This window comes from Perca fluviatilis, chromosome 12 (genome assembly GCF_010015445.1).
Source record: "Perca fluviatilis chromosome 12, GENO_Pfluv_1.0, whole genome shotgun sequence".
NCBI classification, from domain to species: domain Eukaryota; kingdom Metazoa; phylum Chordata; class Actinopteri; order Perciformes; family Percidae; genus Perca; species Perca fluviatilis.
This window is the reverse complement of record NC_053123.1, coordinates 25,282,434-25,309,083: the sequence shown is the minus strand read 5'-3', so window position 1 is coordinate 25,309,083 and position 26,650 is coordinate 25,282,434. Positions and strand designations below refer to the sequence as shown.

General features: G+C 39.9%; 1 protein-coding gene across 7 annotated transcripts in view; it reads left to right on the top strand.

Moving 5' to 3' along the window:
- The window catches only part of sema5ba (sema domain, seven thrombospondin repeats (type 1 and type 1-like), transmembrane domain (TM) and short cytoplasmic domain, (semaphorin) 5Ba), a 192,876-nt gene that overhangs the window by 100,740 nt on the left and 65,486 nt on the right, over positions 1-26,650 (top strand). For all 7 annotated transcript variants that reach the window (XM_039817943.1, XM_039817944.1, XM_039817941.1 and 4 more), the window contains one exon: positions 25,898-25,960. In XM_039817943.1, the coding sequence (XP_039673877.1) occupies positions 25,898-25,960 (63 nt within the window). The remainder of the gene's footprint in view (positions 1-25,897; positions 25,961-26,650) is intronic.

Sequence of the window (26,650 nt, the reverse complement as noted above, 5' to 3'; positions counted from 1 at the left end):
GCCATTAGTCCTAATATTCTTGTGAACTTGAAGTTACAGTATGTTTTACTTATTTAATCTACTTGCAAAGCATTTTCTTTTGGGAAGAATGACATCTAACATGAGTTGATATTACTGTCTGTCACTATGCTATGTAGCAGTTTGATGAGGTGGAATATAACAACAACAATAAAATAAAATTAGTTTAGTGGCTTTGAACTCTAAAAGATCCCTTGTTGCAATACATGTACAGTATGTGGTAGATACCAAAGGTCTACACTAGTATATATAGGTTATGCACTCATAAAACGATGGATTGTAAAGTTTGTAAGTACACCAGAAGGTTATGTAAATAACACTTGCCTGCTGGCTTCTGCTCTCTGCTGTTGTTGTTGCTGCTGTAAGACGAGTGCTTAGGGACATCTACAAATTACAACACTGAAAAGAGATGCAACAAAAATATTTTTTAATTTAACTTATTTTTTAAAGTAAGTGCTGTAGTATAACTAGCAGGAGACAAGTAATAATTGAGGTAAGTTTGGAGACATTACCTTATTTAATCATTAAATTAATAAATATTTTTGTTGCATCTCTTTTCGGTGTTGTAATTTGTAGATGTCCCTAAGCACTCTTACTGCCCGGTAGTAACAGCAGCAGCAGCAGCAGCAGCAGCAGCAGCAGCAGCAGCAGAGAGCAGAAGCCAGCAGGCAAGAGTTATTTACATAAACTTCTGGTGTACTTACAAATTTTACAATCCATCGTTTTATGAGTGCATAACCTATTTGTACTACTGTAGACGTTTGGTATCATTTCGGGCATTATTAGTGGGGTAATGTTAAGAGACACTTCGGATCCATTAGCCTCTGCGCTAAGCTATTCAGCGATAATGCGCTACGCCTTACGCCACCTTAACGCCTTCGCCGCTCTCAATGTCCAGGTAAAAAGCTTCTGGGGGGTGTTTGGCTCGAGATCATGGTGCAAAGGACCCTAGGGTGAAATTACTCCGAACCATCACTTTAACCTAGGAGCAATAGATAAGTGGATATTGGAGCCCTGTAGTGAGCTATTTGTTTACTTTTTTTTTTCATGATCTGCCCACATTTGGCTCAGCACCTGCCCGTTGTTTGACTGTGTGTGAATGATCCTACTTGTAGTTGCACCAGTTAAACGTTTTAAACACCTTGTTGACTGATTTTATTGACATTTTTGCAGCAAGTGCTTCCCATGTCAATAACAGCTTATTGCTAGTAATGTGACATCCCTTTCCTTTGACTTCCTGTCTTCCGGAAGTCACTGTCGCTAACAACTTTGCGTCCGGTCAGCCATCTAACTACAGATTTCTTCTTCTATTTATTCCAAACTACAACTAGAAATGCTAAAGAAACATTCCTACATCAGGGAAATGTCCAAACCACTGTTGTGTTATAAAAGTTAATGATAGGGATATTTACAGTATTCACATGGCAGTTTTAATGATAGTGCATATGCTGAGGGAAGAATCAACATAAATATATATATTTTTTAATTATCCTCCATGTTGCAGAGGATGTAATTAAATTGGGTTACAATTTGCCTATGGCAGTAACTGGCGTGTGTTTTGTGAAAGGCCCGTGGTGATATGAGTGTTGTGCCATAAAGTAGCTGTGGTATAGCCGGGAGCACAGGGTTGCCGTACAGTTGCGTCAGGCATCACAAATGACAATTTCCTGAATCTCTACGGGACTGTGTAATCTGAAGTGGTATATCACTGTCACTGAGTAAAGAAAATCAGTCTTTATATAAGCCAGAGTACAGTGCACAGTATCCATGCTTCAATGACTGTAGGATATCTTCTCTTTAGTTGGCCAAAGTTTTCCACTGCTGCGAGGCAAATTGAATTACATATTCTGCTAAGGTTATTAAGGTTAATGTAATTTCTTTTAACTCTGTAAAGTATCTAAGTGAGGGGGACAGGAGTATAAAGCATAATAACACAATCCATGCATTCATTCAATCAAAAAAGCTGCGATACATTTTTAGTCACTGAGCGAATCCACTGTTGCTGTTGGAGTTTAAAGGACCATAGCGGCGGTTTTGCATGTTTTAGCCCATTAACTAGAAATCTTGTGTACTTTTGTGATTGTGTACATTTTTCCAAGAATCCCCCGTGTTATGAGACTGATTTTCCGCCTTCCATGCAAACAGTGGTTTCAAGTTGATGCCAGTGCAATATGAAAATCACTAGGATAGGAAACTTGTTCCGTGAACATTTAGTGTGATTTATTATTTATTTTATTTCTAAAAACATCTGAAAATAGTTTCTTGCGACTGCATTAAAGGAAGCACTGACATTTAAAACTTGAGAAAATGCATGAGAAACACACGTTATTTGATAGTAAAAACTGGAAGTCAATCAGCAAGGATAATGTGAATTTGGTAGGCTAAGAAAATGTCTGATTTATCACAAAACACACCAACAAAGACGTGTCTGTTTTTAAGTTTGATGTAACTTTGACAAACAAACTGACTAAATGAATGGTGATGGTGTACTGAAATAAAGCTAGAGAGTTAGGAATCTAAAAATGTACAATGTCCTTTCAAGAACAGTTGGCTGACATAAAGTATCTGTGATTTTCAGTTGATAGGCTGAAGCATGTTAAACCACCAGTATAGTGCTTTAAGTATTTACACCTACTGCATTTTTCACTTTGTTTAATTGGGGGGGGTTGATACAGTTACTTGTTCTGTCCTGATTGAGCCACCATCATTGGCCTTTTATTCCCAGGCTTGTGTAACACTTTTTCAATTTTCTGAATCTTTTTAAAGTAACCAAAAGTAGCTTAAGTATTAAACTCGCAGCATCAGTTATATTATTATTTCAAGGACAAGGACCTGCATTATATTACACTACGTTTCCCCACAGTATCCGAGCACATCACCAGACTCGACTTCGTCTGACAAAGTCCCCTTTCACAGCAGCCACAACTGAATGGCATGATGTCTACAGCTGCCACCCGTGTGTCACTGCCGATATCAATGCGCCCTTTGTCCGCATGTCCTAGTTGTCTAGTTTTGGAGGAGAGAAGTTGACTTATGTGGGTTTTTATTTGTTTTCACCCTTGTAGTGTTGTTCTCTCTGAAGCTGTTCTCTTTGTCCTGAAAAAGGCATCTACCCTCTTAACATCCTTATAACATGTAGGAAGCATACACACATAAATATGTGACACACACACCCAGTCAAACATACTACTAGATTATTAATTAATCTAGATTAGATTAAGTTGTCTTTCTCCCTTCACACACACACACACACACACACACACACACACACACACACACACACACACACACACACACACACACACACACACAAATGCACGCGCGCGCCTACACACATCCTCAGCTTACTCTGAGCTATAGGGATAAATGAGGTAGTTCCTTTTTCACTCTGGCCAGTGTGGAGGTGTCATCCGTGATGCCAAGGCTGAAATCAATGAGAACATTATACAAACTGCCCAGTGAAGCAGAGAGGAGGGTCTGTACCCCCGTGCTCATTTGCCAGTAAACGAAAGCTGTCCAAAGAGACGGAGGAGGGCGGCATCTTAAAATACTCCCTTTCTTTTGTTGTATAACCGAATGGAAAACAAACCCAAATCTCCCACTTGCCAGTCCGAGGCTCTGCTTCAACATCAAAGGCTCATTTCTCCGAGGCATTTTGTTTAGATTTCTAAACCAGTGATATGTTGCTTGACTATCCAAGCCACCTGTCAGAGGATAAGGCTGTTTGTTAGTTTGAGTTCAAACTTGAGTTGTCTGCACTCCGTAATGACCCTCGGTTTTCCTCATTCAAGTGCAAGTGTGAGTTAGGTGTTTCTCTAATGGACGTCAGTACTCACATTGTGAAACAGTCTCGCAATGGCCATGACATCAAGGCAGTGCTTTTGTTTGTTATTTAGCCTTAGATTCTTTGATACATTTAGTCTCGTTCAATTAGTTTTCTTCAGTTCAGCACAAGCATCTTCTACAAGCTTCATACTGTAGCTCAGTAACCACCAACCTGCTTCAGGGTTATTGCTAAATATGTATTGTATGGTCCTTCAGGAAGCTTTTAACCAGGATGCATATGGTTCATCACGACAGAGCTGACAGTCTGAGATTTCAGTCGTCAATGAGGGGAGCTTTGAATGATTCAGTCGGTTCAGCTTGAGAATTTGGTGACGATTTGTTTGTTCATGACATACTGAACACCCGGGACTCTACAATTCTCCAAGGAAAGAAATTGTATGGAAACACATGGAGCATCTTTTATCAGTGGGGCATTTTATCTGTCCCATTTTCCTCAATAAGGTAGCCAACTAGAGTTGCACCGCTACATTGTGACATGACCCACTCTCTGCACCTATCCAATGTACCTTTACAATTTGGTGGTCTATTTAAGCTGTCCAAAAATGGCCATTTCTTAATAACTCTGCAAGTGTCTCCACAACCATCACTGCCACTGAACTTTAATCAACATCATCACCACTCTCGCATCCACCTGCTGTGAGAAGAAGAAGATAGCTGCTATCATCACTCCCCAAACTATTCTCTCTTCAGGTTTTAGTGTCACACATACGCAAATACTGGCGCGTGACCGTCACCTGCTGAGGCGATATTTGTGAATAATGTGGGCCGTAAAGGGTGTGAGGCACACAGAAATCAGTTTGCTGGTTTGTAGTCCACGTGATCTGAATTTGCTTATTTGCTTTGCCACCGGAAGTGAATGTTTTAATCGCCCCTTTCCTCACATAGAATTTAAGTTTATGGGAGGCAAATATTTGGCAATGTCAATTTTGTGCATGTGTGACTGCGCCATAACTACTACTGCTTTGTGGACATTTTCTAAAAGTTCTGAGTAGTGACTCATCAAAATTTATTCCATAGAAGCTACTTTTGCCATTAGTTTCCTGCCCTTTTCTTCTACCTAGCATGTCATTGAAAAGTAGTAGTCAAAATAATTAAGCACTTTTGAAAAGGGGACAAGGTGAAGTTCGTTTTTTATTGTCAGTCACCTTACAACAGTGCTCTCACAATTTAAACCACTTAAACGCTAAGTATACTGTGTACTTTACTTCTAAAGTCAAACATGCAACCTTATTTGAAAGCAGCACCAACTGCAAGTGTTGATGATAATGCAGCAGCGACATTCAGGAACCAAGTCAAACCTTAGAAATGGACCCAGCCCTGTGGGACGCAAAGCATGACTGGCTTTACCTTAAAATAAAAGGTTGTCCATTGAGAGCAGGTGAAAGTCATACTGACGCTGTTTAGAAACGACTTGCTGATTGATTGAAAAGCAAACCAAAGAGGGTGGCCCAGTCACGGTCTGATCACAATGCTGCTTTCTCTGCTTTCCCATTCATCTGTTGGACTGGTTGGCCTGGGCTTTCCAAGTGGGCCATTATCATGGTCTGTAACCACACACCGCTGTCACCATCACCATCACCATCCCCGCCCCCTTTTAGTGTCCACTTTCCTCTCCAGTGTGAAGCTATTAGAGATCATATGTGTTGGTGTGTGGTTTGTTTGTGTGTCATCCAATGGGTTATCTATGACAGCACCAGTTGGAGAGCCGACCCAGACCAATCCGTCTCACACCTGAAGCCAAAACAAACACTGTCTGGGTGCCAGCAGAAGAGATGAAGGGCTGGAGGTATTTTTCTCGCTGTATATATATGCGTGTGTGTGTGGAGGGAGACAAGTGTGCACATGCCAGCTTAGCAGTCTTTCGGTGGCAGAGGGTTTTGAAGGCGGACCATGCCAGAGGGGGGGAGGGAGGGAGGTGCTGATTCCTGGGCTTTTAAAGGCTCAGCCCATGCCGTTCTGTTCAGGCACCTGAGAGAACACCTGCCATGGCCATTAGTGATCAGGCAAGCGTAGAGGAATGACTGCGTACTGTAGGCAATCAGTGGAAAAAGAGAGTGAAAGGGAGGGAGAGGAGACATACAAGGAATCCAGGGATAAAGAAGTAGGCAGGAGCCGGAGAATGAAAGACAGAGAAGATAACAGGAAGAAAATGAACGAGAAAAGGAAGCAAAGACCAAAATAACGCTGAAAATCACACATGCAGAACTGAGATGAAGACAAATGAGAGAGAAGAGAGGAGTGACTATGAGAGAGAGAGAGTGTCAGGGAGGTGACAAGCTTTCAGTTTGCTCCAGCTCACTGTTTTCTCTCTGGACATTTTCTCTAGTGCGCTTCTGTGTCTCTGTGGAGTGGAGTCATAGAAAATAGTTTCCCCGTTGTGCAGTACCTGCACAGGACGTGCCCGGGGAGGACTTTCAAAGCCTTCAGAGATGTTTCTTATACACTCTACCGCCTTGTTGTTGTGGTTTTTATAGAGAAAAATCTGACTTTGGCAAAGTACCTGGAGGTTGTCAATGAATAAGTAATAGCGACATCAGCCTGATAAAAACATCTTTTTACAATCATCGAACAGTATGGCAAAGAAGAGACGATACAAGGGGTGCAAACAAGGGAAGGATGCAAGTTAAGACATATTGTGAACAAATTAATTAACTGTGTAATTAATTGAGCAAGTTGAATTATTCTTACTATTTTAAGGTACAAACCTATTATATATACTATAATATATACTATATATTTTTGCATAGTTGCCTGCTAAATGTTACAACATGATCACGTTGTTTTGTAATAATGGATCTTTTGTTGTATATGGAATATCGTTTTTCACTTGAAGGATAATTCCTGTTTATTGTAATTTTGTGATTTTTGCAGTCAAATAGCATAACTACCTCAGGCAGAGAACCAAAGCCGCACTTGCATTAGTTGATTGGCACCAGCTGCTTCATTCATATTTCACCATCAATGGTTCATTCATCACCTGCTTGGCTACCGGCTGACTATTTACATCCAATCATATTCATACAGGTGGTCACAGTGGCCTCAATAACCCAACACACTCACCATCTACTCTGTTGATATCTTTAACGACTTATATGCTACGTCTTTGGTAATAGATTTTATGTTCAAATATTTGTAATTAAATGGGAAAAGAGACTGTTCTTTCAAACAACTGTATAAACGTGCTATAAATAGTCACTTCCTTTATTTAATTATCTCTGACTCAACTATAAGTTATAATAAGATCTTACTCAACAAGTTAATTGCTGAGATTTGGGAACACGACAACATCACTAAAAATAAGTGTGACAGGGCAGGAAACACGAGCAGTCAGATGATCAGACTTATTGACCATTTTTACGGTCTGTCTCCGTTGTAAACATCCATCACAGGTTACAGACTATTTAGTTCAAATTTCACATACAGTACTTACTTTAGTTTTCCTTTGCAATACGGGATTATTACAGATATTTCAGGTGTGTTTCATCTTCAAATTAAGTAGTTTAGCTAATTTTGGATAAACTGCCGTCTGTCCACTAGTGTTTTTTACTCTATCAAACTCTCTTTTAGCGACGTTGCGGTTTTCCTAGATTACAGCAATTAACTTGTAAGTGCTATTTTATCATAAACGATAGACAATGATGGCCCAAACTTTTAAAAAGGTCCCAAGTTGTATGTTATATTATTTTGTAATGGAATATTGAAGTCAATAAATCCAACCATACTCAAGCAAAAAACACTAATAAAGACATACGACAAGACATGAACACACGCCCTGAACATTTCTTTGGAGATGTGTGAATAAATGACGTCTTTAGTCATCCCCTCGAGATTATACTGTATGTGTGAAAAACACAAGTACCCTGCTCTTTATCCAGATAGAACTTCACACACACCATCACCCACCCAGCTAGCTCACAGTGGGACTGCTCAGCCATACCAGGGCTGAGCTGAGACTCAGATGCTGCTGTACTGTATATTCTTAGAGTTTGGTGTCTCTATCCTTCACCCTCCTCTTTTCATCTTTAAACTCTTCTCTCTCTGTGTCTTTTTTTGTGAGATGTAGTGCCGATATAAGTGGTGGTGGGTCTGACTGCAATCCACCCACATGCTCTGTCCTCGCAGCACCCACTGACAGAGCTCTCTCTTTCTGTTGTACTGGTCGGCGTGATCTCTGCCGCAATCAGAACAGCATGAGTAAGGTGGTGGGAGGTGTGTGTGTCTGTGTGTGTGTGTGTGTGTGTGTGTGTGTGTCTGTGGCGATGGATAAAACAGAGGAGTGGGAGAGTGGTTAAAACAACGGCGGTATAGAAAAGCTCAAGGATTCGACGGGTGGGAGAGGGAAAGGAGAGCTCTGTTTCTGTCATGTGTTCCTCTGATTGTTTATTTTTCTTTGTACTGGGTTGCAGATCTGCCAGATGTGCTATAAGCAATTCCACTGCTGCCAAGAAAAAAAATAAAGAAAATAACCGCAACTTTTGATGGGCGAACTTTTCATGTCTGAGATGGGAATGAATGCGCGGCCGGTCTCCATCTTTCTTTTGTCGTCTTACTTTCCTCTCACCTTCTTTTTGTAGTTTTAAAGTAATACAAAATAACACATGCAAAGCCATGTTAAGATTGCTCTTTTTTCTGCATGTTGCAAGTTACTAACAGGAGTTAGAGTATTGATTTGTCTCACGCTAACATATTTGTCCACAGAGCTCCAGAATTGTACCTAATATCTTTGATTCTGGCCAGATTGCTTCTTTTTTTCTCTCGGTTTTTGTGAGTCACAGCAGTCAGCGTTGCCCTTGTCAGTTTGTGTCAGATGCTCTGTATTTTTACGGTTCTTTAGGTATGCTAAAAAATGTCTTCACACGCTGCTTAAAGCCCATTCCTCACATACTGTATACACCTAATTACTACAATGTGGTTTTACATAAATTCTCTCTCACTCTTCCTGTATTTTCCCTTTTTTTTCACCTGCACTCACGCAGATGTGCAGTTATCTGATGAGGTCAAGGTATCAAAGGCTCCAGAGGCCTTATGTGAGAAGATGGTGCAGAATGTAACTCCTGGTATCAGCCACATGGATGTACTGACCTTACTTTTCACTGAGCTTAAGTGCCAACATTGACAGAGATGGAGGACGTAGGGGTTGGAAGGAGAGACTAAGACTGGTAAGGAGACGTACTGCAGGTAGAAATATGCAGGAGTGAAAAGAAAATATTAAAGTATCCTGCTCTTTGCTGACTTTTTCATAGAAATACAATTCATGCATTTTGTACTCTGCTCAGGTAACTGAAAGAACAGCATGTTCTGTAAATGAAAAAGCCAAACACAAAGTGCAAAGATTATTCTATGATAGGTTTAAAGGAATACTCACGGAATAGTAACAAAGGAACGCGCCAATTACTTATGTTTTTAGTATCAAACAATAACCCCCTGCAGGCTTCAAATGTGGCTCTGAAAAGTTTTTTAGCTTGCTCAGGGAGGACAGCAGCTGTACTCACAGCAGTTGGTTGGATGGACTCCAACAGTGACAAACCTTCACTCCCAAAAAAAAGGTATTCCAATGTATATAAAAACTTCTCAAACCACTTCTGCCTCATAAAACTTTTCTCAGCTGATTATTGATGTGCTCAGTGTGTTCCAAACATCCACATTGTTTTGTCATAATGTGGCTAATATGCAGATTTAGTTTTTTGCAATTGTGGTTTGCTGTGTAAACAATGTAATATAAGTAATGTACTGAAGTCCTGAAAGAGTATGCATTTGTTTAATCTTGTGTAGACATGTGCTGTAGTAATGCTTATAGAGTAAGAAAAAACTTGGGACTGTTTTTTTAACTGGAAAGTAAGTCAAATAATTTGGCTTCCAACAGTAGTAAGATAATACTGACTGACAGGACATTAACACAACGGAAATAAATAAAGCAGCAAACATTAATAGAAGATAGATGAAAAATATAAAGTAAACTCACACTGAACAAAACGTGAAAGAGTGAGAGAAGAAAAAGTGTGTGGAAAAACTCACTACAAATTGCGAACCAATTCAAATGTGTGGACAGTTGAATCAAGTATAGTTAAAAGTACACTTGGACCAAAAGGCTTTTTAATGTCAAATGGGAGTAAATACAAGTTGTTTGTTCCTCTCTAGGCAATACGTGCAAGTGTAGAGAAGTAAAGAGAGGAGGTGGAAGGGGAGGAGAGAGGTCTTTGTCAGTCCATCAGATAATCCCTGCCTCTATAACAGCAGCAACATGGAGGTGGAATGTAAACACCATATTACTGTCTGGATCTTCACTTATTTGTCTCCATCCATCCACCCGCCTAAACCCACCGCTCCCCTATACTGATTTTCCCTATCACTTCTTCTACTCTAAATCCCATATACTGAAAATAGCACAAGGCCTCCCAGTGACATTTCTCCTCAGGAGAATGTTATATTTGCTCCCGACATGGAACTACTGTTGCATTTCTATCAGGTTCATTCCTCTATTGAATCTCTCTCTCTGTGTCCATTATGTCGCTCTGCTAGTTTTCCATTGTATGGAACAATCAGGTTGTGCATCAATATGCAGACCTTTACTCCAAAACAGTATTGTGTGCACTTTTGTCAGTGCAACAGACTATAATGGATGTACATGCCGTGGTAAAGCTCCTCAGTCATCCAAATCAGTGTCTGACATCACTGTAAAACTAAGATGTGGTAGGAGAGACGACATGTGCAGGAGTGCACACTAGAAAAGAAAGTTCAGCTTGTCTTTTTGATTTTTGTCTCTTTAAGGCCCAAAACACATACAACCTCACTCTGATCCCGCAGCTGTGCTGCTGTTGAATTGCAGTGTTCCATGTGGCAGAGCACAGTCAAGCGTTCCCCTCTCATTGGCTTGCTCTTTTTGTAAATGCATGGGGGAGTAATGATGTTGGAGAAAAGGGTCAGCAGTACTTTTTTGGGGGATTTCACTCTTTCCAAAAATACATTTTACTTTTTTTCTCTTCCAGAGCTAACCAATTAAACAGCTATTTTCACTGATATGAAGGGACCCAAAGTGGGAAATTCTTTTTTTCTTTTTTTTTTTTCTGTTCAAGACATCAGGTCCCCTTTATTTTTATTGTGTCAGCTTGTTATTTTCCAAGTGGGAGACTTTACTTTTTGTTTGTTGTTTTCTCGCTGAGAACATATCAGAAGTTCTGAGACAGGAGTGCTCCCCTGTGTGCTGGGGGCCTGGGATTTGTCCTTGACGTGGTGTTTGTGTTCGGGGGTTGTTTAAGTTAACCTGTGGTCTCTGGCTCCCACAGCCAGCGGATGATGAGCAGCCCCCAGGTGGCTGTCCTGCTGTGCGACATGATGGTCTGTCCCTTTAGAACTAAAGACCTCTTTACCAGATGCAAGGCTGGGATACAGGCCGCTGACAGTGGTACTCAAGCTAAACTACACTGTGGTGTTCCTCTGTAATCTGTGGTTTTAACCTTCGGAAAAGCAGAGGGAAAAGTAATAAGATACATTTTCTTTTGTTTCTCTTACTGAGTCTTCTCTGTGCAGTTTTACATTTTGATATATTATATGGTCAGTAATTTAACTTGTCTATTACCTCTTGGCTATTTATATACGTCATTAGTCTAGTGAATGCACTGACTCTGCTTTTCTTTGTCTTACATTATAATTGACTGAGTCTCTTTGGGTTTTGGGGCTTTTGGTTGGACAAAACAAGCAATTTAAAGATGTTACCGTAAGCTCTAGGAAACAGTGGTGGACATTTTTTATTATTTTCTGATGTTTTCTGAGCATTTAGTAAATAATGATAAATCAACAAAATAATCACCAGAGTAATTGATAATTAAAAAATAATAATAATAGCAAATTACCCTATTAATTAATTATTATTAATTAAAGTTGTGTGCGTGTTGTGTGATATAATGCATAAACAGAATAGATTTCATTACACTCATTTCAGAATGATGTGTGTCTACGCATTACGGATTCTCCTTCTTTGAAAAAAAGTTCTGTTAATACTGTTTTTATTTTCACAGTGCTTTAGCCATCATTCTGGATAATTATAACATACACTCACTAACTTACATTAAAATGAATCTTGAACCTACTTATCTGAATCAAATTATCTGTTAATTAGCTCAATGTAATTGTTAATTAACTGAAACTAAATTTTTCAGTTGAAATCCTACTTTGCACTGAAACCTGACAGTAACGTGAAGTATTTCCGGCTGAAGTAGAACCAGTAGGTCCGTCAGGGGAACAGTTAGTGTTGGGTCGAACAGCTGGTTTGACTGTTTGCTGTTGTTTGGTCCCAGCGTGCATCGTTTCCCTGCAGTGCCTGAAGGTCAGGAGAGGAGAGCTGAGGTCAAGTGTCACTGTTTGCTCCTTTTAAACAGGAAATGGCTCGCACAAACTCCCAGACCAACAGAGATTGTTGGGAGCCTCCCAGTGGACCAGAAGAAAAATAAATGCATCTGTTATCGTAGGTGTTTTAGTTGGAGATAGAAGATTCCTTTGGGACGGATGGAATAGGTCTTTGGTTATGCTGAAGACACACTGACCTTTTCTCATGCAGGTAGTATTAGTGTGAAGTACAGTGCAGTATGTTTCATGTGTATCTATGATTTGATCTACATTATGCATGGCACATACAGCTACAGTGCAGTGCTGAAGGGCAGAGTGGATTCATGGAGAAAGCAGAGGATCTAAATGAATGAAAGGCCACGGGGCGGACATTAAGCTGACCCCCTCACATATTCATACCCTTGATTCGCCCACAGTATCAAGCTCCTCTCTCTTGCCCCGAGTTTGATGACTCACAGCTGATTTCATTCACACTCTTCATTAATTTCTGTGCTGCAATTTGGCCGGAGATTTAATTATTGATGTGGTCTTTGTCAGAGTGGAGGGATAATCTGTGAGCTACAGAGCGGAGAGCAAGAGGAGGCTGCTTGTCATCCTGTAATGTGCTGCAGCTTGGCCAGCTGGCTGTGGCGGAAAAAAAAACATCTCTAATGGCATACAGAGAGTGTGTGCAATGGTACCTGCTTCTGTACATGAGGCTCCTCATTGTTTTTGGTTTCTGCATGGATTTATGTCCCAAAACAGAAAAATTTGGTTTGATTCTATTCTGTCATAAAGTAATATGTACATGGCATGCTTGCAAAGATGTATACAAAATACATAAGGTCACAGATTTGTAAAGGTCACTAGAACTTGACTAATAAATCAGCCAGGCCAAGATTAGTTTATCTCAGAGCATGGACAAGTTTATTATTTGATTGCAGCAATTGTACCGCTCATTAATTCATTATTTTAACCTTGATTCTTTCATAAACAAATTTAAGAGATCCTTAATAACAATGTTTGTTTAAAAATGCTATGATTATAGATTGTTAGCAGATGTTTTAAACTTTTAAATATTATAAATCCCAAAATAAATCCAGGATTAATTGGTCTATATTATGTACATGCATACACAAAATACAAATTGGAAAAACAGAATGAAACAAAAGCTGCAAATGGAGACATATCACAGGACGGAAACACAGAGATCAAAGCATAACCCTAAACCAGACCGACAGATAGGTTGCCTCATATCTTCTGTTAAAGGTTGCACCTGAACGCATCACTGCAAATTACAAATGTACAACTAATGGATATATGTTCCTGAGTAGAAAAGACTACTAAAGTAGTAATTGAAACAAAAATGGAAAGACAAATAAACATGATCACATTTTCATTACACTGAATCTGTTTAAAGGTCCCATGGCATGAAAATTTCACTTTATGAGGTTTTTTAACATTAATATGAGTTCCCCCAGCCTGCCTATGGCCCCCCAGTAGATAGAAATGGCGATAGGTGTAAACCGAGCCCTGGGTATCCTGCTCTGCCTTTGAGAAAATGAAAGCTCAGATGGGCCGATCTGGAATCTTCTCCTTATGAGGTCATAAGGAGCAAGGTTACCTCCCCTTTCTCTGCTTTGCCCGCCCAGAGAATTTGGCCCCGCCCATGATAGAGAGACATCATGGCTTTCAAACGAGCAAAGTGGCAGTTGGTCAAGGCCACACCCCCACCGTCCACCTTGCCCCTCTCTCCTAGCTACAGACACAGAAATGGCACATCCTAAGGAAAGCTCATTGTGGGACTGGCTCTAGTGGCTGTAATTCTGCACCAAGGCTGAATTTCGGGAAAGAGACTTCAGATACAGTATTAGGAGACCACTAAGGTCTATATAAAAGCATCCAAAGAGCACCATGTCATGGGACCTTTAAAAAGTCTCACGCTTGAAATAGAGAATATATTTGATTATAATAACAAACAGAAATGGCCTACTGGCACCACAAATGTTTGTTTTGCTGTGCTCTAGTGTTGTCAGCCTGTGGTCTTTGGGTTGTGGAAAAGGAAAACACTATGCACTAAATGGGTGAAATCACATTGTTGGCTGATTGACAAGCCTCAAAATCTGTAGATAATGTTTGACCACACATGGTCTAAAACGGCTTGGAGCGTCATTATGGAGCTGATTATGCACCAGTGTCCCTCAATGTAATAATATTGTTTAAGGGTTAAACTACAGAGCATTTGTGCTGGTATTTAGTAAATGAAATTTGTGTCCATTTTTTTATTTATTTTTATCTGTGTTTTTATATTCAAAATAATCAGTTATAATTAGGGATGTGCCGAAATTTCGGTTGCTGAAAACGGCCGAAAATATGAGCCGGAAATATATGCCTCTCCGCCCCTCAGTGCTCAGATTTCCCTCTCAGTTGATCTAGCCGTTATCACGGTGCTACCCAGCAAAGGCCGATCATGTCAGCGGTGTGGAATTACTTCAAAGTTTCTGATAAGGACATTGTGTTGTCAGTGTTTGTTCGGCAGACATTTCAAGAGGGGGTACGGTGCCGAAGAACTTTTCCACGTCAGGTTTGAAACGCCACATGAAAACACAACATCCAATTCAATATGCTGAGTACATCAAAAAATCTGTTACATTTGATTGTTACAAAACTGAATGAAGAAGAATATATTTAATAGAGTTAGAAATAGAGTTTCAATAAAAGTGTGATCATTTTATTGGTTTGTAGTTTTTCAATTCAGATTCATTAAATTCATGAAATCATGAAGTATAAGTATAATAATACAAATATAAAAAAAAAACTATTTAAAAATGGGTTTAAAAAATAAGTCTGTTTCGGTTTTCGGCCCAGTGCATCCTGAATTTTTGGTTTTTAGCCCAGAATTTTCATTTCGGTGCATCACTAGTTATAATAGTTCCTTTCCAATAAAGAACATTGGTTAAAACATGATGTACCCTATGTATACACTATATACTTTAAAACCATGTTCATCTGTATTACCTATATTTTTCTCTGTACGTGGGTGGGAGTGTTTGGGGAGGAGAAGGAATAATCCGCTGTGTTGGTTGGCTGGTCATGAAGAGACTGTCTGCTTTCACCTGTCAGCCTCCTTAATGTGGAATTACAGTGAGTGGGAGGCAGCAGCAGGGTAAGTGGGCAGCACATACAGTACAGGCTGTTAGCACTGAACCATACAATGTATTCAACATTTTTACATCACAGGAGGAGAAAACAGCTTATTGTTCCCAGTTGTGATTGCTTGAGTCAGTTTTTTTTTTAAATGCCCACTACGGTGACTATTGAACAGATATGTTACATATTAATTATCTTAAAAATCATCACTCAGAGGAGTACATTTTATTCCTTCTATATTTCTAAAGGAAACAATATTTACCTCTTAGGTAATTACTAGAGGATTTTTTAAACATGTGTTGCTACTTTTTCAATAAGGAACACACTGTTTATAGCACCAAGTTTCAACAAATGTCAATTACTAAAAGTATTGGCATGTGTTTGACCAGATATTTCTTCATTTAATCATAGTTGTGTAAACATTATTTTATTATTATTTGTATTTATTTATGTAGTCAAATATCTTGTAGGGCTGATAGGACAACATTAAACAGTGATGTATTTGTGAAATGTGGCTTAATTTATGATATGAAAAACTGTCATTCCCCACCTGTCCACCAGATGCCCTCAGAGTCTCCCACCCTTTGCCAGTCACCTGAGCCTGCTCCTCTCCTGTGCCTCTTTCTCTCATTAAGCTCCAGATTCTATTTACTGCATACTTTCTTATACCTATTTGCTGCATTGTCTGTGTTGGTGTTCCAACCATTCCCGCATGTATGCATATTATTCGTATATCTTTATTTAGACCCACTGCCTGTCTGTAAGACTGTTTTTTTTTGGTTTGTTTGTTTTTTTACAATTTTTTATTAATTCATAACATACATACAAACAACAACGAAGACATGAGACACCCCTCCAACCCACAGAACTTGCAGACAGATAGCACGTTAAAGTAATGTTTTTACACTTTCTGCGGCATCAACTAAAGCAATAAAGTTCTTTTGTTTTGCACCATGTAATTTTGCAGCCAACTGTTCCATGTAGAGAATATCCAAAAAAGCAAGTAGCCACTGTTGTGTAATACTGTTCATTGACCTTTAGTCCCTTTGATTCTGCCTGTCTGCATGTTCCTCTCCACTGCTGCCCCTACCTGAGCTTTGAGTGATGGGTATTGTTAGAAAATATGGTAACACTTTACTTGAAGGTATCTACATAAGAGTGACATGACACTGTCATGAACACATGACAATGCCATGACACAGTCATGACACATGAACCCTAACCATAACTTGTCATGACAAAAACACATCGCCACTGTTCATCACACCCCCAACCGGCTCGTCAGACACCGCTTACCAAGAGCCTGGGTCTGTCCGAGGTTTCTTCCCAAGAGGGAGTTTTTCCTCGCCACTGTCGCACTGCTTGCTCTTGAGGGAATTACTGGAATTGTTGGAATTGTTGGGGCTTTGTAAATTATAGAGTGTGGTCTAGACCTACTCTATCTGTAAAGTGTCTCGAGATAACTTATGTTATGATTTGATACTATAAATAAAATTGAATTGAATTGAATTGAAAAACCGAATGACACTTACTAAAAGAAGCCTTATGTCATAAACGTTTATAATGTTTATGACACGTTCATGACAGTGTCATGTCACTCTTATGTAGATACCTTCAAGTAAAGTGTAAAAATATTAAATATTGGTGCTACTTAGATACCTTCCAGTAGTGATATCCAAACAGTACTTTTGTTTGAGGTTTTCTACCCTTTATTTTCATTAAACCAAACATCTCGGTCCATCAGTGTTTAGTGTTTTTTTCAACACAAGTGTGCGAACAAGAACTTAACCTAAATTTTGCTGTGATATAGATGAGTACATTTTAGAGATCTACCCAAACATCTCATGTCAAAATTATGTTCAATTCCCAGCTCTGTCGGTACCATATCATATATTGCAGTGTTTTTACAATACCCATCCTTAGTGTGCAATTGAATCATTTTCAGGGGGGCAGTCAGGCATATTTGTTGACCTGGACTCACACTGGATACGTAGTGAAATATTTGTCTAAATGCTGATTTTCACACTTGGAAGATGGGCTGTCTGCTGTTGGCTGTTTATTTCTCCTGCTGTCTGTCTTGTCTTTTGGTCACTGCGCCCACTGTATTTCTCAACAATGTGAACGTTTAGTCAGAACTTTTAAAATGGTTTTGTGTGTGCATGTTGTGCAGATACACACATACACCACACACACACACACACACACACACACAACACACACACACACACACACACACACTCTGAACACTCCCTCAGACTGCTTCCCTTCATGTCTGCAGCAGTGTGTAGATGAAGGTGTAGGTCCGTGACCGCATGCTGCACTGATTCAGTCTGTTGGAGTGTGAAGTTTGACAGGCAGAGTTATGAGCAGAGAAGCTGGTGGGTGACGTGTGTGTATGTGTGAGAAAGAGAATGAGACACAAAGGAGAGAATGTGGGTGTGTCCATGAGCTACAAGACTGTGTGTGTGTGTGTGTGTGTGTGTGTGTGTGTGTTAGATTAATTGCAATTTTATCCAAGTCACAATATGGACTAGTGCAATATCCAAATCGCAGTGGGGGCGCAATATTTGGCAAAATATGTGTCAAACCATTCTGAATTAAGTATTGTGGGGCTGCTGCACGTCCCAGCCTAAGAATTTTATCCTACAGACTTAAGAAAAAATCTTTGTTTGGTACAGATTCTCGCAAATATCACACTATAATCTTTTATTTTTATTTTATTTTTTTAATCAAAATTAGAATATTGATACAAAATGATAATTCGCTCCAATATCGTGAATCATATCGCAATCGCAATATCAGTCAGTAACTGCAATTAGATATTTTCATCAGTCAGCCCTTGTGTGTGTGTGTGTGTGTGTGTGTGTGTGTGTTTTATTTATGTAATTATGTATCTGTGTATTTAGCAATTTATTTATTTGCATTTTGCCAGTGAATGACCAGTTCATATAGTGTTGAATGCTTGGTTCTCATGCATTTTCACATCACAAGTATCAAAGACAGTGCGTGTGTCAAAAGAAATTAGAATACTACAGAGTTCAATCCAACAACCACAAATGAAAAAAAAAAAAGTGTGTGCTCAACTCTGACAGATTAACACAGGTATCAATACGTACATTGACTTAACAACCCCCCCAAAATAACACTACATCCTCTTGAATACGCTCTATAAATGCGCACCGGGGAACGAGTTAACGAAGCAGACCAGCTGTTAATTAAATGTGTGCCCCAACAGCTGTAACGATAAAATGCGTATAGGTAACAAATATACCGGTATATCGCTGCCATTTCACAATCAATTAAACTCATCTGTTCCACAAAATTCCCACTTAGCTGGTGTGCCGCCTCCTGCATTACCAGCCCAGTTTGCTTTGTATGCAGGTCTGACTGAAAGTGCTGTACACAAATATGCTTTGAATACGCCAAAAATATTGTATAATATGTTTCTACTCTAATAGTCGTGCACTTTTTAAAGACTTCACAGAAGTTAGGAAGTCACCTTCTGTCATCACTAATTAATGACTAAGGAGCTGCCCACTTGAGCGCTGTGTTCCCTATTTGGACCTATTTTACTGTGTGAAACACTGTCAAACTTTGTATTTAAAACCCAGCATCTGAAACCGTTAATAAAGAAAATAAAATGTTGATATTGAAACAAGATGTGAGCAATTGACAAATATTGACGACATTTCTAAGGCTAATTTGCAAGACCACATATTTCACCAATTCAATTTCATATTGATTTAGAGTTCTGTACCTTCAACACTCAAAGTTCTTTACCAAAGAAAGTTGTTTAACTTTCTTAAGGAGACGGAGAGAGTAAAATTGTCTAAGTTGAAGGTCACCAAGGCCTTTTGCATTTGACACCAGTTTAGATCCTATTGCATACCTGTAGTCAGCATTGAAACAGATATTGTCATGATGGTAATAATTAACAATATAATCTGGGGTTTACAGAACCATCGGATGTCAACAGTTTTTGACAAGTGGGTTAGACAAGCACATAAAGCATCACTGGTGTCCCACTTGTGCAAACAATCATTGGTTTTTAATCCTGTGTCGATGCGGGAGTGCTGAGTGTTTCTCCTCTGCACCTCCTGAGCACGAATTTGTGCCAAAATTGGCCATATTGTCAAGGTGTGAGTGTGTATACTGTGTTGGGTGTGGGTTGTTGCTTAAAATAGCAGATTACGTAGATGGAGGGAACAACGAAAGGGGAATTATATTGAGGAGTGAAGGGTTGGAAATGAGAGGGAAGAATCCACAGTATATTAGAGTTTGATGCTTTGAAGTGAAGACACCTTGATGAGAAGAGATATTAAAGATAACTGATCTCAGTGAGGTGGTGGCGTTCCAGCCCTGTCTCAATGGTGAGGTAACATTTAAAGATCTTAAAGGACATTTTCCTCTTAAATGTGCTACCTGAAAAAAGCATTCCCTTTCAATGTGTAGACAGTTATTAGAATATGCCATGGGCATTTTACCCGGAATATTTTTAAATGCTATTCTAGTGCATTTAAATACATTATGTTAGCTTTACTTATCAAGTAATAGCTTAACTGTTACTAGGGTATTAATCAGACCTTTAACTGTTAAGGCTGTTTGTTAAAGAAATTGCATAACATTTTTAAGATTTGCCACACTTTTCTTGAGTAATCACACCAGTTATGTCCAATCGTTGGTATACAAATCTATCTTGACTATAACAAGTACCAGACAGCTCTTATTCAAACAACCATTACTCCCCTGACACGCTTATTTACAATATTCATGATTTATAATTACTTGTCACACATCATTTTAGCTGTGTGTCAGTGAGAGGCGGCCTTATCAACACAGTGGCACATTTCAGGAACGACCACATTTGCAGCCTCCGCTGCTCGCAAACTCTTTACTTCATTAGTGTTTCCCGCTCTACATGTCTCTTTTTTCTCCTTTCTTTTTGTTTCTCGTAAAAATAGAAATCATTTTTGAGCCTAGCCACCATCTTTCTGCAGTAAAAGTGATGAATCCTCTTTCCTGCTACTAATTGCATTTTCTGCTATTTTATTTGCCTATAAAAGATTCATGTTTTGCCGGGGGGCAAGATATTCTTATTGTGTCTTAAGGAGCAGCAGAATTGGGAGAAATGGGGTGTCCGGCTCTGGTTTGGAGGGGGAATTGATAGCAGGGAGAGCACATGGTTGATGGCCTTGCTAATAGATGGAAATTAACTCTAACAGGCATCTGAGGCTACAGGCACAAATAATAAACAGGGTATGTGGCCTTGGGCTGTATTGGAGCATGAAAAATGGCTGTATCTGACTGACTTTTAATTATCTGGTATTTCGTGCATCAGGAACACTGATGTAAATTACATGTTGAGTGTTTTTTTCTTGTTTCCTCCATATTAATCTTTTGTTTGGTTAATAAAACCCATACATTTATACTAATATTTGTACTCGGACTGTCCTTACCTGGTAAACAGTATTGGTTGTTTGTTCAAATGCCTTAATCCTCCACCTATGTTGATGTTTACCTGACAAAGACTTCTAGAGGCCGTGCAAATTAGGACTCTCTCAAAAGCGAAGGCGGAAGTATTAATGTTGTTATAGTGCCAGAAAAACTTTTACCCCTCATGCCCACTGGATGTGTCACCTTCTAGGTGCACTATGGCTCCATCACATCTCTGTCATGGCTTAAATGTACACTGCAAGTGTTTCAGAAGCAGATCATCTTTAAGCAGCCGTTGTTCAGACACATTTCCAATTATGTTTAGAGGTGTTTGCTGACTTTTTGTGTGTTTTACAAGCATTTTTTAATACACTTTTGCAGCTCACCCATGATTGATGGTACAGATAGTTTGTGGCTTTGCGCAGCACACTGTCTTAGCTTTATCTTGTATCTGTATTTTCTGAATATTGCATATGATATGCATTCCGTCACCTGCTTCAAGGACTTCGAAGGAGAAATGATCCAACAAACACTACAAAATCACTAAAAGTGGATGTCACTCTTCACAGTTGCAAGATGTTTTGGCAGAAAAATACAGCTGGGTGTGATGCTCCACTTTGCAAATCGGCTAAATTGGTTATTCATCTCCAGCAGTGTCAGAGCTGGAATGGGATATAGACCAGGTCTGTTGGACATGGTGGCTAGGTTAAGAGGTTGGGGTTGACGAAGTGTGTGACTTTGACATGGGAGACCATTGTTTGGTATCCATTTCCTTTCAACAGTCGACATGGGTTTATTTTATTTATTTATTTATTTTTAAGATTTCTTTTTGGGGCATTTTTAGGCCTTTATTTTCACAGACAGATGAAGACATAAACAGACAGATGAAGACATGAAAGGGGAGCGAGAGGGGGAATGACAGGCAGCAAAGGGCCGCAGGTCGGAGTCAAACCCACGGCTGCTGCGTCGAGGAGTAAACCTTTATATATGTGCGCCTGCTCTACCAACTGACATGGGTTTATTTTAACCATGACAAGTCTTTCCCTAATCTTAAATGAATAGTTTAACACTTAAGGAAATATTCTTATTCGCTTTCTTGCCGAAAATTAGATATGAAGATTGTTATCACCTATTGGTAAATATGAAACCAATAGCAGGTTACAGTAACGTAGCATAAAGACTAACCTGCTGTAAAATAGTGATTGGTCATTTCGTCACTTGAGTTTTTGTACGGATTAAACAGTTTTTAACATGGTCCTTAGAGCTTTAAGTGTAAATGGATTTTGTTAATTTTGGACAGACTGACTGTAGCTTTTTCCTGCCGTCTTTGTGGTAAGCTAAGCTAACCCGGCTGCTGATGGTAGCTTTATATTTACTATACAGACATGAAAGTGGTATCAATCTTTTTGTCTAAGTCTCAGCAAGAAAACAAATAACCCTATTTCCCAAAATGTCAAACTATTCTTTAACATAGTAGTTATTGTGCCTAAACCTCACCAAATCTTAACTATAGCATTTTTTCAATTATTTAACTAAATAATCATTTTGTTGCATTTTTTGCATACCTCTGACTGCAACATTGCGTGCACCTGCACATTGACTGGTTCTTCTACATTACAAATGATTAATTATACAGCAAATGAGAACCTCAATATCAACCTGGAATGTGTGAAAATATGGTTTTCCCTCTCTATCTCTTACCTTTCTCTATGTTGGATTGTGGTTAAGGAGAACTTTTATTAGTGAAATAATGAGCACTGCATACTGCCCACACATTATACAGCTTTTATTCACCCTGTTGATGGCAGTCCGGCCATTCAGCGTTTGGTACAGAGGGAAGGTATTTGAGGGAGAGGATGTTGAGGTGGAGTTGGTATTCTCACAGGCTCTGTGTGAGTGTGGCTTTGTTCCAAAGTGGTGTGAAGAAGAAGAGATGGACAGAGAGAGGGGGGGAGAAGGGGGGCACATTCTGGTGAAGGTCAGCGGGTTAAGCCGATGGGGATGCTTGGAGACGGGGCCCTGCCGAAAAGATGCTAATGCCTCAATCCATGATTCATCACAAAGGCATCCATCACCCTGTGTGTGTTTGTGTGTGTGTGTGTGTGGGTGTGTTTACAATGACGTCACCCCATCGGTCCCCAGGCTGTCAGGGGCTGACAGGCAGGGGCTGTGGAGGAGCAGTGTTTTCATTTCAACAAGCCGAGTGATGGACTGCCGTAGAGGGGGCGAAGCTGCTCTCTGAATGAAAGGTGCCACGCTGTTCGCTGTGCTCATGGGAAGTGGATTTGAGTTTGTCGAGTGCCTGCGTAGTGTTTGGCGGCCACACGAGCAGCATGGCTAGACAGTCGAGCTCCCGCGGAGCACATTAGCCACTTTTATTTTTATTTCTTCGCCTACTTCATGTTCAGTGCCTGGGGCTCAAGTTTCATTTTAATCACAGTTTACTTTATATAGCTTTCCACTGTTGCTGTCTCTCTCCCCAGTGCAGTCTGATACGGGTTAATTGAAGGGAGCTGCTGTGGGAGACGGGGAGATGAGCTGTAACTATCCATATGGGCCAGAGCCCATTTACCGGTACTCTATCGGCTGCAGGAGCTAAACATAGCTTTAAAACGCTAATGAATTTGTCTCAATCTCTGCTTAAGCTTGCGCTTACATATGGTTTTTTATGCTTAGTTTAGTTTAGCTTGGTTGAAGCTGCCCTAATCAATATTTTTACATTAACAAGAAATCAAATGACACAGAATTTAATTGGACTCTGCAGTTCCTCTCAGCTCTGTAAGTGTTTTTGCGTCTTTCAGTGCTTTTGGTTTCAGGCTTTACTTTTTTATTTCACTCTTATGGCTCCCATCAACCTGGTTTCCAGCTGTAGCAAGAAAAGTAGCAAACATTATGAACAAAGCAGGTAAAGAGTCAGATATTTCCTTCAGGAGTTGGTGGAGACAAAAACAGAAATACAAGCCTAGAAATCAAGACCACCCTAGCGGCAGCAAATATAATTTGCAGCCAGGGTCAGTCTAACAACTCTCCGTTTGCTTGCAAGCTGGAAAAACCAAACTCTGGCCGGGCCAATGACATCGTGTTTAGAGTTGGTGGGCGGGCTTATGGCTGCTGCTGCTGGCGAACAGCGGTCTTTCGAATTGGCTTTGGCCGCGAATCTGGTAGACTTGGAGTTAAGCTTTTCTTTAGAAAAGAACAAAGAACGGCACTGAAGTCATTCTTAAAAAAGGAAGCTGTGTTCAGAGTTTTGCCGACCGGATATGGCACAAGTTTAATCTATCAACTAGCTCCGCTACCTTCTTCTTCTTCTTCTCCTGAGAAAAATGTCTGGCTTTTTAGCTGATGTTCCACCTTGTTCACCAGGTATTTTCTCACTTTTTCTGTCTGCCATTGCTGAGTGGGTACTGTAGTGTACACTGGGTGAGTTCTTTGATTAGTGGAGCTTTAATTTTTCTCAAACAATCAAACAGAATCATAAATGTGGATGATTATTTTCCTCTGCAGTGTTTTGGCAGCATAAACAGATCACACACTCATGAATGTCCATCAATATCCGCTTAATATAAAAACAATAAAAGAAATCCCTGGACAATGTGCAGATGTTTGACTAGCTCATTAGGCTGTGGATAGTACTGTTCAGTCTGGTGTTTTTCACTCATTAGCAAAAATGTATGCAGAGGCTAATCATCCAAAATCATGAACTTCCACTTCAAGCATAGTCAATATAGTGTGTATGTCTGAAATAAGATACTGTATCTATTTATATACTTTAAAAAGAAAGGAGCACTCAGAACATTTTAAATCAACATTTTTTCCCAAGAAAGATTTTGGCAGTTCTCTTACGTTTCTCATTAAATGTGCTTCTACTGTTTTATTTCCATTTAAATTCCTAAAGTGCTGTTTTCTATACCGCGGATCTAAAAATAAATGTGATTAATGCAAAACTATGTTTTCCCAGCAGACACTGAATCTTTGGGCTAAACAGTGTTTAGTCCCTTCTACTGAGTTTTAATTAAAGCAAAATGAGGATCCAAAAAAGCACGAGTTATGTTACTGCAGGACAAATTCAAACCTAAAAAATTAAATTGTTCAAGACTGCGTATAGGCGTTGATGATGAGCCACATAGTGAATCAGCCTTAGTTGTTTCCCCTGAAGTTTACGGTTTGTTTGAGGTTTCCATTTGGCTCCTGGAATGCTGACCCAGTTTAGTGTTGACTCTTGGTTGGCCTTAGTTGGCGAGATCCACTGAATGTTGGGTTACAACTTTGTCCCACTGGCTGTTTGTCCTGGGAAGGCGATTCATAAGACCGAGATAATTATCTATAGTGGGTCCTCTTGTGCATTACAATAATCCCTTTGGAAGAGGAGAGAAATAAATAAAGACAGACAGACAGAAAGATGGAGGATCAGACAGATTGATGTTAAATAATTGCAGCCTTTATTACTTTTAGACATTTAGGCAACCTTCCTACTTCAGTGAGATCAGAGAAGAGAGATGGAGAACGATGAGTAAAATGAGGCCAATGACACCCAACAGGGGGTCCCCTGGCACCTTGCACGTATACAGTTCATGCCAAGAGAGGGACATCTCTCAACCCTCTTAACAAGAGCCAGTGCGGCTCTGGTGGCCAAGCAGCATGTGTGTATGCACATGCATTAGTGTTTTTGCAGTGCGGTCGTGCAGTGCTGCTGCCTGCATCCATAATTAAGTCCAAGACAGAACCATCAACAGGAATATAATTGGCTGGTAGGAGTGAAAGCAGTGGGGGGGGGCAGCGGAGGCGAGTGCTGCAGACTTTCCAAGCGAGAGATAGAAAGGGGAAGAAGAAGATGGAGAGAAAGCCATTTACATGCTAATGCCGTCCTCAGCCCTTCAACTGCCTCGTTGGGTACCATGCCCGCTACTCTCGAATAAGCTCTTGGCTGGCAAGCCGGTCGCCATGTTTACACAATAAACAAACAGCAATGAGGTTAAAGTCTTTTCATGCATCTTTTTGTGCGTGCCTACAGTATTAGCAACAGTCAGCTGTTGCGTAACTGTTTTGTAGTGTCTGAAGGACTCAGCTGACTGCTTTTCGGCCTTTTTGTCATCATTGGGTTTTTTCTTTTTTTCTTTTTGTTTCCTAGGCAACAGAATGGGCACCGGACGAGGAAACCAGGAGGTCCTGTCAGAGCAAAGGCAAAACAGAGGTAACCTCGACCCTGTCCCCAATTACAACACTTCATGTCTGTGCTGCCTGGCTTACAGAGAGGCCATCTTGATATCTTCTGGCTGTTGTGGCAAGGTCCTTGTGCGCCTCATGGGCTGTAAAGAACAGCTATTTCAGACCCTTCAATCTAGAGTTGGGTTTATTTGCAGTGAATGCACACGAGAGAGACAAGGGCAAGATAGTGAGACACACAAAGGGACTTCCTTTCAAATATCTGATAACCAGAGCTGCAATCAGCCATCTTATTTTGTTTATTTCGTGAGTAACTGATTGCAGCGTCACTTTTATCTCCCTCAGTGCCTATAGACTGAAGGGTGATAGCCAATACACATAACAATCAATTGTCTTTGAAACTTGCTTCACTGCAATTAACTCAGCTCTTTTCCACAACACAAAGCACCGCCATTTACAAAAAAATGTTTCTTGCATGAAAACGTTTCATTACCAATAAATCTATGTCATCCCTTTGTTAAAACAAATTTGACTCTTTTTACTGAAACACATATTTGACTTACTGTAGAGCCTCTGTCGATGTCACAAATAGGCTTCCATTCAGCTGCAAACGAGTATTCTTATTTTTGAACAATGGACTTACAAGAGCAAAACCTGCAGACACTGAATTGCTTTGCTTTTGGTTGCATGCCAGTGTGATAGCAGAGGACTTGGTCCA